The sequence below is a fragment of the Lytechinus variegatus genome, chromosome 3 (assembly GCF_018143015.1).
Source record: "Lytechinus variegatus isolate NC3 chromosome 3, Lvar_3.0, whole genome shotgun sequence".
NCBI lineage: Eukaryota > Metazoa > Echinodermata > Echinoidea > Temnopleuroida > Toxopneustidae > Lytechinus > Lytechinus variegatus.
Window position 1 is genome coordinate 35269463 of NC_054742.1, and position 15336 is coordinate 35284798.

Genomic DNA, 15336 nt, shown 5'->3' on the forward strand with positions numbered 1-15336 from the left:
TCTTTCAACTCATGGCCTAATTGACGCGGAACACGGTAAGATGAAAGGAGAAAAATATGGGGAGAATGTTATTCAGAGCACAATGACGGTTACATATTAGTGAATTCATTGACAACTCGAAAATAATAATAATATATGTATATTTACCAGGGGAAGCCACTTCAGTTCTGAAAACCGTTCTCCCTGCGGGACCTGATATTGTTATTACCCTGTCTTTAGCTGGGCTGCCTAGGCGTTCAAGCATTTAAAGAATTTCTCCCTACCGGGTACCCATTCTTCTTACCTGGGTTGAGTGCAGCACAATGTGGATGAATTTCTTGCTGAAGGATATTACGCCATGGCTGGGATTCGAACCCACGCCCCTTTGTTTCAAAGTCAGAAGACTAATTCACTGGGCCACAACGCTCAACAATTATTTTCGATTGATTCGAATGATTTCATGATCGTCCATCCTAATGTGCTCTCGGGGCATTACTTTTTAACTGATCAATTTTCGATTTTTTCTACGTTTCTGTGTTTTACGAAACGAAATACTTATGTACTATGTAATTTGAGGGACTCTGTGCTTCAAAACTGTTTGTTTAGCTTTAATAGTTCGTACTACGTATCATCTGCTAATTAAAATATTGTTCTGCTTTGCGAAAATTAAAACAAACAAAATACTTGTGCTTTATCGTGATTTATTTGATGGTCAGATTAGAATCACGCACGTTTGCATGGACTGTTTTGATTTAATCGATTATCCTTACAATACAAGTGAAACTTACTTCTCGATTTCGTTAGAGCTTTAGACAAGGCATCATGCTTATTCGTGTTTCTAGTGAGAGGAATATCAAATATGGTTAAGTTGTAAGATACGGAAAGCTCTTCGATGGATTGATACACTAGGGTAAAGAATCCAGGAGTTGATCGTATCATGGATAACCGGCGCCATCCAAAGCTTGCGGATACCGACAGCACAGCTTCGGTCATAGCACTGGTCTTGAAAGATGTGCGTGTTAGAGTAAGATAACGAAGCTTGTTATCGAGAGATGTTGATGTCGATACACCTGAGACAACAGGTAGGTTCCAATAGGCAGCAAGGTCAGCAATACCCTCCGTCTCGTAACTACAAGGAGAACCCAGGAATCCATCAACATCGTATCCGATGTACAGATCGGTTACGATTCCCGGTGCGTCCATCACTGGAACTCCACAATCTGCACCAGTCTCCCGATATATGTAGGATAAGGAAAAGTTTAGGTAGAGGCCTTCAGCAACGGCATTGTTCACCGATTCAAAAGCGAAATCAATAGCAGGTCGGAGAAAAACTGGTGATAAGCTGCTAGGAGGTTGTAACAGTATCAAGGCTAGTACAACATGCATCATGACTATAGTTTCATGGCAAGTACCTCACAACACAAAACATTTGGGTATTATCCGTTGGGCGGTTGTCAATATGAGCTTTAGTTATATCCCAACTAGAGCTTTCCATTATAAAATGAGTATAGTGATGACCATTCTTTGCCTATCCTAAAATCAAGAAAAAAAAGTGGTCCGCCCTTCTATCTAAAACCAAATCAACCCAATATACTTTTTATTTATCTCGGTACATTTTCCTCATTCGTAGGTTGAATGCATAATTTTGCGATAAAAGCAGAACGATGTGTACATTTTACAAGATATCATGTTCAAGAAATATTCATATCAATGATTTGCCCTAAAATCCCACTGTATGTCAATCACTAGCCGTGCATAGATGCCTGGAAGACGAATTCAAGTAATGTGTTAAATAAAAATTGTAACTGATATGCCCATCTTTGTAAACTGGTTACCGACTTCGATACATCATTAACTGTTGAAAATTTAGATGGCGTTTTACGAATTGCTCAGCCGAATTGAATAGAATCCATTTTGGTACACATTTCCATTTTGGGGGCTGGTGCATATTTAAAGGAAACAAACACGTTTGGTTTAAAAGCATTTAAGTGAACTTGATCTAAAAGCACCAAGATTATTCGCTCTTTTCAGAGTATTAGGTTTCATTAAGATCTACTCCCAGCTTACTCTTAATACACCCTTGACTATTAAATGAGTGAATAAGGTGAAATTAAATAAAGTGGAAAAAACACAAAAGACAACTCGGCATACAAAACCGATTTTTTTTTTTTTTTTAGTGTTATATTTTTTCGGTCTTAGCCTATTTCCGCTTTTCCTCTATTGAAATGGGTTGACTACGTGCGCAGTAACCTTTAAAGTGAATACAAGGGTGATATTACATTACAGACGCAGTCAACCTGTAGGTATAGTCCATTGAAATAAACGAGGCAAAATTAAACAAAGAAAGAATGAATAAAAAAAGAGGGTGAAAAGACATTTTCAGATTAATTCGATATAAAGCCATCTTGATATAAAGTTCTTCGAGACAGTGAAAAGTCTATTCAGATACGACCTTCCTTGCTGGATCGGCTTATAAAGATCTAGGCCATAGTGGATTTATCATAAACAATGGTTGGCAAGATATGAAAGCACAGTAGTAGTATAGCAGTGTAAGATAGAACAGTATGGAAATTATTTCTATTTTAATTCAGTATAGATCAATATTTCGTTATCTTGTAAGGCTGAAAAAAAAAGTTTACATCACTCTTCACATCAACTCCATTTCTCTCTCCAACTCCTCTCTCCTTACATTTGCGAAACTTTACAACGCCGTAATCTGTTTGTTTTTGGTAAAATTTATGATGAAAATACCTTGGCTAAGGGGTTGCACTCGGAAGTGTAGGTGTTTACGGAACTGTTCGTAAAATGGTATAGCTTACGAACAACTGGAATTTGCTCTTGTTAACAAAAATCTCATGCCAATCAAATTTTGACAATTAATGACAGTAAAATTACTGATAAAACAATCAATTTTAAAATACAAAGATGATAATCAATACTAGCTAATTGGGAACGATAAAAAGAATTTACCAACTGAGGGCATGTACCAGTCGTTTAAAGGTAACTTAATGAGCAGATTTATGACTACCCCTTTCCGTCTTCCTATCAGCACACTAAAACAAGCGTAATAAAAAGCGATCATCGGTGAAGTCATGATAGGGTAGAAAATTCTAAGCGCCACCATATTTATATCTATAAAATAGTGGCGAGTAAGCAAAAATTCGAATTGTTTTAAATAAAAATCTAAATTGTGATTGTTTTTTACACAATAATATTACTCAGAAAACAATTTTTTACCCTTGGACCATTTCCTTCCTTTCTCTTTCTTCGTCGTGTGACTATAAGGGCCCCATCTATTTTAATACGCCATTGGGCCACCGATCATGACCCGGTACCACACACCTTGATACAAAATGGTGGCGTATAGATTGGGTTGTCTAATATAATGATTTTATTGGCGATAAAATATGAGAACTTCATGTTAAAAAAATGAAAAAGAATAAAACCTCAGCTTCGCTCTAACTTCAGACAGATATATACGTGGATATTGAACATAAACCTTTAAAAAGAACAACTATGCTTAAATGACATAATATAAGCTTACTACAATACTACTACTTCTATATTGATAACTTCTTCTACGCCATTGTCAGTATAGCCCAAACTAGCAATACTAGACTGTCCGTGATAAGCTACCACCAGTTTTACCAAGTACCAGCACCATTACCTATAGGGGAAGGCGGGGTAAGTTGTGACAGTTTTTGCTTTTTGCATGTTAGAATTGATATAATTAATAATCTTGTCGTAATAAGTACCTTGCCTTGAAATTTAATTCTTCTGAAATATTTTCCACCTATATATAACTTTTTATCCCCACACTGAAATTCATCATGACCTTTGAAAAAAATGATGTCAAATGTCTCAACTTGCCCCATATATGGGGTAAGTTTGAGCCACCTTCTGGGGTAAGTTGAGCCACAAATACTATGTACAAAATGTATGAGGGGAGAACTAGCATGTCAATTTTTTGTTTAAAGTCGTTTCACTTGCTAATTCTCCATAAATACTAACATCCTTTAAAAGGAAAAGAGTAGTCATGTAAATTTGCTCCTTTCAGCCAGCATTTCAATCGATTTTTATGGTTTGTTTGTTTTTTAAGATACATTACCATAAGAATTACCATGGCTCGACTTGCCCCATGCTGTTTGGCTCAACTTACCCCAGTCCGAACTTAGTGCGATAATTTTGTATCCACACATTTATTATGCATCCATCATATAAACGACTATGACAAGAATGAAGATCCATACCTGGACTAATAATGTTGCTATCATGTATTTATTATATTTAAAGACTTGTGTGTTTATAAAGCACTTATCTATTTCACACTCTTTTTTACTTTTTTGGCTGAAATTCATATTTTTCCCTCTAAAAATCTACTTTTTGTTTCAAAGTTGAAAACAATGTGGTGGGTTTAGGGGTTATGCTATGGGTCATCAATATATGACACCACCACAATGTCTGACTCATTCATTATTGGCCTGCGGCTGGTGGCTCAACTTGCCCCTATGCTCAACTTACCCCGCCTTCCCCTACAATTGCTTTCTACTTCTACCAGGCGCAGATCCAAGGGTGGAACATCATAGCAGCTATATGGTAAAACAAGTAACACGCCCTCCTGCCACAATTCACTCATTTTATATTGCGCTTCCATAATTCTTAACCCCTCCCCTCCTGTCTGCTACCAATCAGGGAACACTACAATTACTACTACTACTACTACTACTACTACTACTACTACTACTACTACTACTACTACTACTACTACTACTACTACTACTATTACTACTACTACTACTACTTCTACTACTAACACCACCACTACTACTTCAACTTTTACGCGAAATATGATTACTTTGATAAAGGCACTATTACTATAAACAAATGAAGTAGGAAAAATATAAGGATAATGAATTCATAGCACTGATTTTAAATGGAGATGTAACATTATTTTGGTCAAATATACAGGTCGAAATGATAGCGGAAGCACAATTAACAGGTTGTATCAAACCTACCCCTGTTCTTTTCTATAGCACTAAGCAAAACAGCATCAAGTGAGTCGGGTTCTTCAATTGAGATGTACCTAACGGCAAACTCGTTATCGGTAAACTCTGGAAAAGGAATGACGAAGTCTAATAACACGACAGAAGCGTTACCTGTATGAAACTGGTATATAAAAGCAAAATTACTCCACCGAAAATGACGAAGTGTTGATAATATGACCTTGATGATAGTTTTCATTTCGTATGATGTTCGAGTCATCGTTGGGAAGCGAGACTGCTTGTTGATGAACTCTATAGATGGGAGAGTTGCCGTTACGATGGGGATGTTGAGGTATGTTGCTAGATCCGCAGCAGCAGTACTTTCTCCACTACATGGTGGGCCGATGTAGCAATAGACACGGGAGTTGATAAACATCATAGCAGCTATAGAAAGCACCCTTATTTGATTCGTTCCACAGCCTGATCCCGTGTCGTTCACAATTATCGAAAGGCTAAGATTGGGGTACTGCCCTGCTCGGACTCGCCGAGCGACAGCTTCTAGCGCCATATCAACCGCCGGCTTGATTTGAACGGTATTGATGAAAGCTGGTTCGGACGGAGACAAAAGTCCAATAACAATGTCCTGAGATTCAATGAATCCCGCCACCATTATATTGACTAATACAAAGCATATCAATGTCTTTTCAACGCACTCCATCCTATACTCCATTCCTGGAAACGTTTCGAACGAATCGATAAACAATAAACTTTCCCAGAAGAGTGACAAAAACCTCAGCTATTTACGACGATAATGATGATTTTTATGGCATCTACAAGGTATATTATCCATCACAAATGGCTGATTTAAACTATTTGTCAGTTCTTAATTATCCTTGTCACCTATGTGTTGTTCATGTCAAATTGACTCTAAATTGAGCCTTTCTATAATTATGTTGCCAAGCTACAACGAAATGGCCCTGTTAATTATTTACATACAGCTTGGATCGAATAAATCTCATTATGAACCCCCTGGATAAATGAAATACCGAATCCTTCATATCAACGAATGCATGAAAAGATAAATTGACGCTGTTGATAATTTAAAAATTGAATTTTAAGACATCAATGTTTCATGGCAAATACTGAAAACATGTCGTTCCAGACTGAGGCACTCGAACCATACGTAAACAAAACAAAATGTAATGTTTGGATTCCTCGTTCATGAAAGTAATCCGTCCTTAATAGTTGTAAGTTAAATTTACATAACAAGTGGAATGCCTCTGGCCGTCTCACCTGCATCACGCGGTTCAATATAGCAGCAGTGCTGACTTTGAATACTACTCTAACTCGCACAAGATGTTCAGTGATACATGGTTACTCTTATGTCCACTTTTTATGAACTAGACCAATAAACTTACAGAGATATGATGGTTATTCAACAAAAAAACCCAACATGGCCAAAGTTCATTGACCTTACATGACCTTTGACCATGATCATGTGACCTGAAACTCAAACAGGATATTCAGTGATACTTGATTACTCTTATGTACAAGTTTCATGAATCAGATCCATAAACTTTCAAAGTTATGATGGTAATTCAACAGATACACCCAATTCGGCCAAAGTTCATTGACCTTTGACCTTGGTCATGTGACCTGAAACGTGCACAGGATGTTCAGTGATACTTGATTACTCTAATGTCCAAGTTTAATGAACTAGCCCAATAAACTTCCAAAGTTACGATGGTAATTCAACAGATACCCCCGATTCGGCCAAAGTTCATTGACCCTAATGACCTTTGACCTTAATCATGAGACCTGAAACTTGCACAAAATTTTCAGTGATGCTTGATTACTATTATGTCCAAGTTTCATGAATCAGATCCATAAACTTTCAAAGTTATGATGGGAATTCAACAGATATCCCCAATTCGGCCAAAGTTCATTGACCCTAAATGACCTTTGACCTTGGTCATGTGACGTGAAACTCATGCAGGATGTTCAGTGATACTTGATTAACCTTATGTCCAAGTTTCATGAACTAGGTCCATATATTTTCTAAGTTATGATGACATTTCAAAAACTTAACCACAGGTTAAGATTTCGATGTTGATTCCTCCAACATGGTCTAAGTTCATTGACCCTAAATGACCTTTGACCTTGGTCATGTGACATGAAACTCTAATAGGATGTTCAGTAATACTTGATTAACCTTATGGCCAAGTTTCATGAACTAGGTCCATATACTTTCTAAGTTATGATGTCATTTCAAAAACTTAACCTCAGGTTAAGATTTGATGTTGACGCCGCCGCCGCCGCCGCCGCCGCCGCCGCCGCCGTCGCCGCCGCCGTCGGAAAAGCGGCGCCTATAGTCTCACTTTGCTTCGCAGGTGAGACAAAAAGGAGGCATGGTCATGATTATTGTAATGATTATTGTTTAAATTGTAGACTTATTTCTGTAATATATAGAACAAACTTAAACAGTATACTAATTATTTTGAGTCAACATCTGAAATATCAGAAAGTTGTGATCAAAATTCTATTATTTTTTATCATTACTATTTACTTTTTTATTCATCGTTATATTTTTTCTTGGAGGGATATGCTATATCCTCCAAACAAAAATATAATGTTAAGGGACACCGGCGATCGTCACAGGGCTCTCGATATTCAGTGTGATGAGGGGTTGCCGTATAACGTCAAACAAATGTGATTAATGATACTCCGAACAAGTATTCGGTCATTAGTCAAGTAGCAATAGGGCAATATTTCAGAAATTTTTGACTATAATCATGTTATTAAAGGAGTCAAAGAAACTTAATAAGTAACTACTTGAAGTGGTCTCTGAAAGGATTAGAGTGTTTGAATTAACGATTGTATCAATGGCGTGTGTGCTGAACTGAAATCTTTCTTCTTTGATGCCGTATATATCAAATAATGATCATTATCATTTTTGAAAAGCGAGTATGCATAAATACGTAGTTTGGTAGAGGTATATAAGATTTTCCACTTGATTTATCGTCATTGCTAATCATTGATCAAGTTAATGAACAATGTTTGTAACAATAAAAATAAAACTAGATATAAACCAGGGGCGGCACCGCAGGAGAAGGTGGGGCAGTTGTGCGGTCGTACACTGTGACTCTGTAAGTGGTAAAAAAGAAAAAAAATAATGAGGAACGGACAGGCACACTGGCGGATCTAGGGGGGGGGGGGGGCAGAGCCGGCCCGTGCCCCCCCCTTGAGAGGCAGAATTAAAAAAATGTAAAAATGCCGTTAAAACACAAATCCCCCCCCCATTTCGAAAGTGAAGACCTTTTTTGTCAATTTTTTTTATCACGGACGAAATCCACTTGATATTCAATTTAAACCTTGTTGAAAAGCCTTTCTTTTTTTTGCTAGTCATTTTTTTTCATGGACGAAATCCACATAATGTTTGGTTGAAGCCCTTTCTTTTTGCTTGTCAACTTTTTCCTCAGGAAAATGTGCCCCCCCCCCTCCTTTCGAAAAATCCTGGATCCTTTGTTTCCTTTTTGCTTGTCAAATTTTTCCTCGGGAAAATGTGCACCCCTTTCGAAAAATCCTGGGGTGGTATTCTGGAACACTGTCATAACTTTTGTCATTTCTTTCCGAGATGTGACACCGCTATGATTGTCACAAATCGGTATTCTGAACATTGTCTTTTCCCTGTCATATCTCTCAAAGTTCCCGCCCATCTTTTCGGAAGCAATCCAATCAAAATCATCGTTAGTTCCCAGTGGGAGCCCTTCTAGCCAATAGGAATGCCCCGTGACAGGTAGGGGATATCCCCAATTCTGTTGCTGGCATCGCGCAACTACGCGAATATTGATGCGCTTAATTACAAAGAGAGACATGAACACGTTCATGTATATATGTAAATAAACAATAATTAGGTAAAGGATAAATTAAATTTTAATTCTCTCTAATTTCTTAAAATAAATTTTTATCAATTTTTATGCCAAAGTCCAATATAATTATATATATAACCACGTTAAATACACATATCGGTGCCTTTGCATTGCAGTTCCAACTTTTTCAATTCTATAACACGCATTCATTCGTATTTATTTATTATCATTGTTAGTACTGTTTCTTTTAAAAATTATTGTTATTACAATCATTTGTCTTTTTGTTCTTTTCTTTTTTCTCTCTCTCTTCCCCTTTTGTTTTTCCTTCTTTTCCTATTTTGTCTCTCCTCCTTCTCTCACCAATTGATTTAGAGACACATCATTCCTTTTACTTTTACGTCTCTAAAGTAATTTCATGTAGTATTTATTCAATTACTCTGTAACATGTGATTGTATATATTTGTAAATACTTTGTAAATATAATTGAAATGATTTTGAATATGTTATGTTCTATATGATAATATCCCCAATACCCGAATTAGGGTGACATGGGTAAATAAATCATTGTCATTGTCATTGTCATTGTCATTGTCATTGTCATTGTCATTGTCAGCTGTGAAGGATTTTAGAGGAGAAGTAGAAAAATAAGGAAAACAGAGAAAAAAAGGAGAAATTAATATGTAGGACCTAACTTATTGTAGCATGACAAAATAATTCTAAAAATTGTCGTGGATGATGAGTGAAACTTATGCCACAATCTAATCTAAATGATATCGTTATATGCTTGATATTCAGTCGGCAGGGTATCGGGATATTTGGTACTAAAAGATATGACAAAATTTATGACTGCTACCCCCTGTCATAACTTTTGTCATATCTTTTGCTTGTATAAAAGGATTACGCGCATTAAAGCCGCGTATTTTTGGTGCGCGCCAAAGAGATAAGACAAAATTTATGACAATTTTTGTGACAAAAGTTATGACATCCACCAGAATACCGATTTTGTCATATCTCTGAGATAAGATAAAATATGGAGATAAGACAATGTTCAGAATACCGCCCCTGGATCCTATATAGACAGAATAGTATTTAGTATAGCTATGTAAATCAATTGTAGTCCTATAATTTTATGATTTTATCCATGTATAATTTATGTTTACCATTGGGATTCTGATGGCTTTACCACTGTCTCTATCTCTCATTGTATTTTTTTTTGGACAAGAGAACAAACATCTTTCTCAGCATTTCAGTTATGCAATTTTGTTGTTAATGAATAATACAACAAACTAACAAAAATTAATTTAGTTTGGACTATGGTGGCTGCTCCAATATTAGTATGGTTGGTAAAACACCGCATCCACTGGCATAAGTCCAGTCCGAGCAGAGGGTGAGATGATAGCAATATATTGACCTGAAAATTCAAAATTTTTGGGACACTCCCACTCCAAGGGCTATGTTAGCGATGGTATATAACCGTGTCCATAATATTACCGTCTTTTAAAGGCGATTTTATCTTGGCTATATTGAAATGAATTTGTTGTGATATAAAGTAATGAAGTACAATGATCGCAATATGCGAGCGAGCAAATTGACAGACTAATAGTGTCCAAAAACCTCTGTCAAGTTGTGTGTAAAAAAGTTATCACGCGCAATGCATACTTAAAGGTATATACTGTAAATGTGTACATTTTACTACCATCTTGCAGTTATCTTGTAGTTATAATTTCTTCGATGACTATCATGATGAATTTGTTGGGAGCGAGCGAGCAACTTTTTAATAATTAGAAGACATAAATGATGACCGAAATTGCCTCTCAAGGGTTATGTGATTATTGGAAAAATGCAGCGATTGAGCGTAATGAGCGAGCCTTAAAACAGGTCGTTTCAGTCGTTTAGAATAATGTTCATATTACGGAGGACGATAAAGGTAAATCAATAAACAGTCCATGATTTATTCAATGAAAACACATTTGCTCACTGGTTAAAGGTGAGATAAGAATGGAAAAAAGGATCATGATTATCGGGATTAAGGTTGTTTAATGAAGTTATAATAGACCATTACAGGCCACAATATACACTTAAAAATAACGTGAAAGTATCACAATGATTTCAATTAAAAAGAAAATAATGTAGAAAGGACAGATTTTGAACAATCTTAAAGATTACATCGGGAGATGATGCAACATGTGGAGCGTTGTGGCCCAGTGGATTAGTCTTCGAACTTTGGAACAGAGGGTCGTGGGTTCGAATCCCAGCCATGGCGTAATTTCCTTCAGCAAGAAACTGATCCACATTGTGCTGCACTCAACCCAGGTGAGGTAAATGGGTACCGGTAGGAAGTAATTCCTTAAAAATCTGTGTGCGCTATGAACGCCTAGCTTAGCCAGGTAATATAGGAGCGCCTTGAGCACCTAACAAGGTGGATATGTGCACAATATAAATACCCTATATTATCATTATATATTAGATAGCCAAGACAGATAGCCAAGCGCGATTGGTCCATAGCGCGTCACGTGATATGATTGAAATCAATGTATTTTCCCAGCCGGTCCACCTTCGATGAATATATTGACCAACCGGTCCATGAATATATTTTTCTACTTGTATGGTGCCCTCTTGTGGATTAGATGTTACCATGCATTATCCGCCTGCCTTTGGGTCCAGGACCTGGACTGGGCTCGAACTTAGAGTTAGATCTAGGGCTAGGCCTAAACAAAGTTGATTTGATTAGAAAAGGGTCATTCACTGCGTTAGACTAACGTTACTTAGATATCTATAGATCAAGATCTAACGTTAGATCTATACCAGTTCAATCAATCAATCAATCACTGTGAATATCATAAACATGCTGCACGCATCGATAGGCCTAACTGTATCTTCATCATTAGAGGCTATCTGATATAACAGATATTGACTGATGGGATGTGTAAAAAAAAAATCTTTGAACCACCTAAAGGATTAATATTTTCCCTCGTGATCATATTTTCCCTCAGCGCTGCGCGCTTCAGGAAAATATAACCCCTCGGGAAAATACAAATCCGGCGGTCCAAAGAATGTTTATATTACACACCCCATTAGTCAACATCTGTATAATATTAAAATGAGATTTTGAAAAAGAAAATCATATTTCAAAATATTATTAGATTGCTATGGAATTACTCTGATTCAACGTCTGCTATAAAGGGGTGAAATTGTAAAATTTGTGGGAAATATTGCTGTTCTATGTGTCTCATCAATGGCAGTGATTTGTCTACAGAAAGCCACCTTACACTTAACTTGGTGTATAGAGTGCCAATATATATTGTTCAAATTTTCTCCCGCTTCTACAAAGATGCTAGGAAATTATGACTTCCCCTGCATTAACGTCAGTGTATTCAAAGGATGTTTTGATTCGTTTATGACCAAAGATATAATCTTATTTAAAAGTACTTGGTACCATACAATTCATAAATGGACGTATTTCAGCCAAACTCCCATGATGCAGGGGTATTTTGCAATAAACCAAACGTAGGGATCTGGCATGGCCAAAATCTTGTAGGATTAGATTTGTAAATGAAATGCGGGAGCGCAGTGACCACGCGAGAATACAAAATTTTAGAATGCAAAATTATTGGGCATATTTTAGCAATTTGACCGCATTTTAAAGATTCATCCACGCATTAACATTAATATAATCGTTAGATTATTGAAACAAAATTCGTTTCTTTCTTGAAAAGTTAGGGGGGGGGTGGTTGTACATGCCATCCCCCCCCCTCTCCGGAAAGTGCGGGGGGTATATTCCCCCACCCCGGGATATACGCCCGTGACCGCATCTCACCTCTTGAATAAGAAATCGCCGAAATAAGATGATCAGTAGTTATTTGGGTACCAGGTAGTAAAACAGTAGTTATTTTCATATCCATCGCTTCTACAATTCTTTTAAAGTATCTTGCTATGCTTTGGTAGAAGCCGTTTCGAATGAACAGAATGCTAAAAGTTTTCCAATTATTCCAGTCAGATAACCGAACGAGAGATGCAATGATTCCTGAAATTGTGAAAGATGTGATTGTTAGGAATGGATATCGCTCTTTATCAAACTCCATTGGGAGTGTTCCGGTGGCAGTTGGGATGTTCCAGAACGCAGCTAGATCATACACACTAAGGATAGACATATAACAAGACGGTACGAAAAAGGCGCTGACATTGTGCCTGTAGAAGAAATCCGCAGCTATGGCAGGTGCATATACACCAGCGTCAGAATCGCAAGTATCGAGTGTTTCTCCTAGAACGTAGGAAAAGGACAGGTCCTTGACAAAAGATCCATTCTTGGTTTGGTCATCCAGCTCCTCAATGGCTAAATCAAGAGATGGTTTCATGTGAATCTGACTGTAAGGGTGGAAACCACCCGATAGAATGATTCCAATCGTTAATCTCTCACTCACTACCAGACTACTTAAAGCAAGAACTGTACACAGCAGACTTACAATTCCCTTCATTTGGTAAGGATACATAGCTATCTAATCTTCAAACATAAGTACTCAAATGCAGTCAAAATACAATAATCGATATAGTAGTTGAAAAGTATATGTCACATTCTTGAAATAATAGACAATGTTTCCACAAGTAATTGCTAAAATACTTCCTCTTTGAGGAAAATGCAGCTAGAGATTGGAAGTTACTCTCTCTCGGCTAATAAAAAATAAGAGTGAAACAAATAAGCGGTATTTATATCAATGGTTACGACATTAAATTTAAATCTTGATATTGTAAAGGATGGGAGAGTGAATCGCTGGGTATGAGTGAATAGAAAAGCCGTCGTATGGGAGAGTAATTTACTGAGATGGAAAAGGCCTTGACAAGATATTAACAAAGCATGTTAACATCTCAAAAAAAGATTTAACTACAACATCGTTGCAAAACATTTCTACTCCTACACAATGATCAGATAAGCTCTCTCAATATTATATATACTTATATTAGTTAATAGCTTTGACCTTTTGTGAAATACTGTAATATCTTGATATCATTCTAAAAATGAAATAGGGAGTGTGGTGAAGATAAGCCCTAAACCTTTTTATTGATTTTCCCCAATTGTTGATGATCTAGTGGCTTTTTCATTTTCACATTGTCTTGTATAATTTCATTTCTTCTACACATGTCACACAATAAGGGGGGGAGGTAGAAGAGCATCAGCAGTTGTCAGTGGAATGTCGTCTGTTTAAAGATATTTACTACACTTCCCTCTTTTTCTCTACATCGTTTTTATTCAATTTCTTTTTTCCTTCTCCCATTGTCTCCAAAAGCTCTTTCCGCCCTTTCACACTGTAAAAAAAAATCGTAGTTTGAAAGATGATTCCAGTCAAATATAAGGCTAAAGTCGAATATTTAGCACGTGTGCAGCCAAATTAGAACATGATTAGACTCAGGAACGCTAATCACATTCACGATTACAACAGCAATCAACGATACAATGAAGATTAAAGATTCACGTGTGAAAAGGCCCCTTGTCTCTTTTCACGCAGTCTCTGTTGCTTTCATGTTTCTACTGCATTTCTAGATTGAATGTGAATGCCTGAATGTAAAGCCCAATGCACACTATGTGATTCGTTGCGATCCGAATTTCAAAGAAATTGTAATAACATTCGATATGAACCAATAACAATCTTAGTCATCAGAGTTCAGAATAGTGGTAGGACTAACTGAAATCGAAAGTCAGTCAAGTTCGAGCATTCTTGTAGGAATTATAACAGCAAATTCAATTCTAAACTGTGATGAAGTCATCGTCATCTGCGACTTGAAGCCGATTAAGACACTCCTCCAACCACAGGACTTGCCGCAATTTAAAATTACGATATCACTATTCCTGACATTATGCGGAAATTAAAATGAGATAATTTTCCTTTTTTGAACTTTTTTAATTAGTGCAAAATGCGATTTGTTGAAAACAGATCGCATCCTATCGGATCGCATAATGCGCGCTGTAACAGGGCGTGCAATCTTCCAACCAATTTGCTCTAATAGCAAACCTTTTTCTCTACAGGTATACAGTCCAATTGTGTGTATCTATTGTATATATTTTGTGTATTTTTACACCTCACAGTACTAAACAAAAGTTTAAAGCTGTGCTTTGTAAAAGACACCGAAAACTGAAAATGAAAAGGAGAGGGCAACTACACTAAAACAAGTGGAATGTCGTCTCACCTGCATCACGCGATTCCACAAAGCAGCATTGCTGACTTTGAAAACTACTAATAACTCGCACAAGATGTTAAGTGATACTTGGTTACTCTTATTTCCACGTTTTATGAACTAGACCAATACACTTACAGAGATAGGATGGCAATTCAACAAATACCCCCAACGTGGCCAAAATTCATGGACCTCACATGACCTTTGACCTTGATCATGTGACCTGAAACTTGCACAGGATATTCAGTGATACTTTATTACTCTTATGTCCATGTTTCAAAAGTCAGATCAATAAACTTGCAAAGTTATGATGGTCATTCAACAGATAACCCATTATG

General features: G+C 36.9%; 1 protein-coding gene across 3 annotated transcripts in view; it reads right to left on the reverse strand.

The window, feature by feature from the left end:
• The window catches only part of LOC121410876 (atrial natriuretic peptide receptor 1-like), a 31534-nt gene extending 25899 nt beyond the window's left edge, over positions 1-5635 (reverse strand). For 2 of the 3 annotated variants that reach the window (XM_041603227.1, XM_041603226.1), the window contains exon 1: positions 4995-5635. In XM_041603227.1, coding sequence (XP_041459161.1) covers positions 4995-5631 — 637 coding nt within the window. In that variant the 5' untranslated portion in view covers positions 5632-5635. The remainder of the gene's footprint in view (positions 1-4994) is intronic. The other variant, XM_041603228.1, reaches the window with a different exon arrangement.
• Between the last annotated feature and the right edge of the window lie 9701 nt (positions 5636-15336).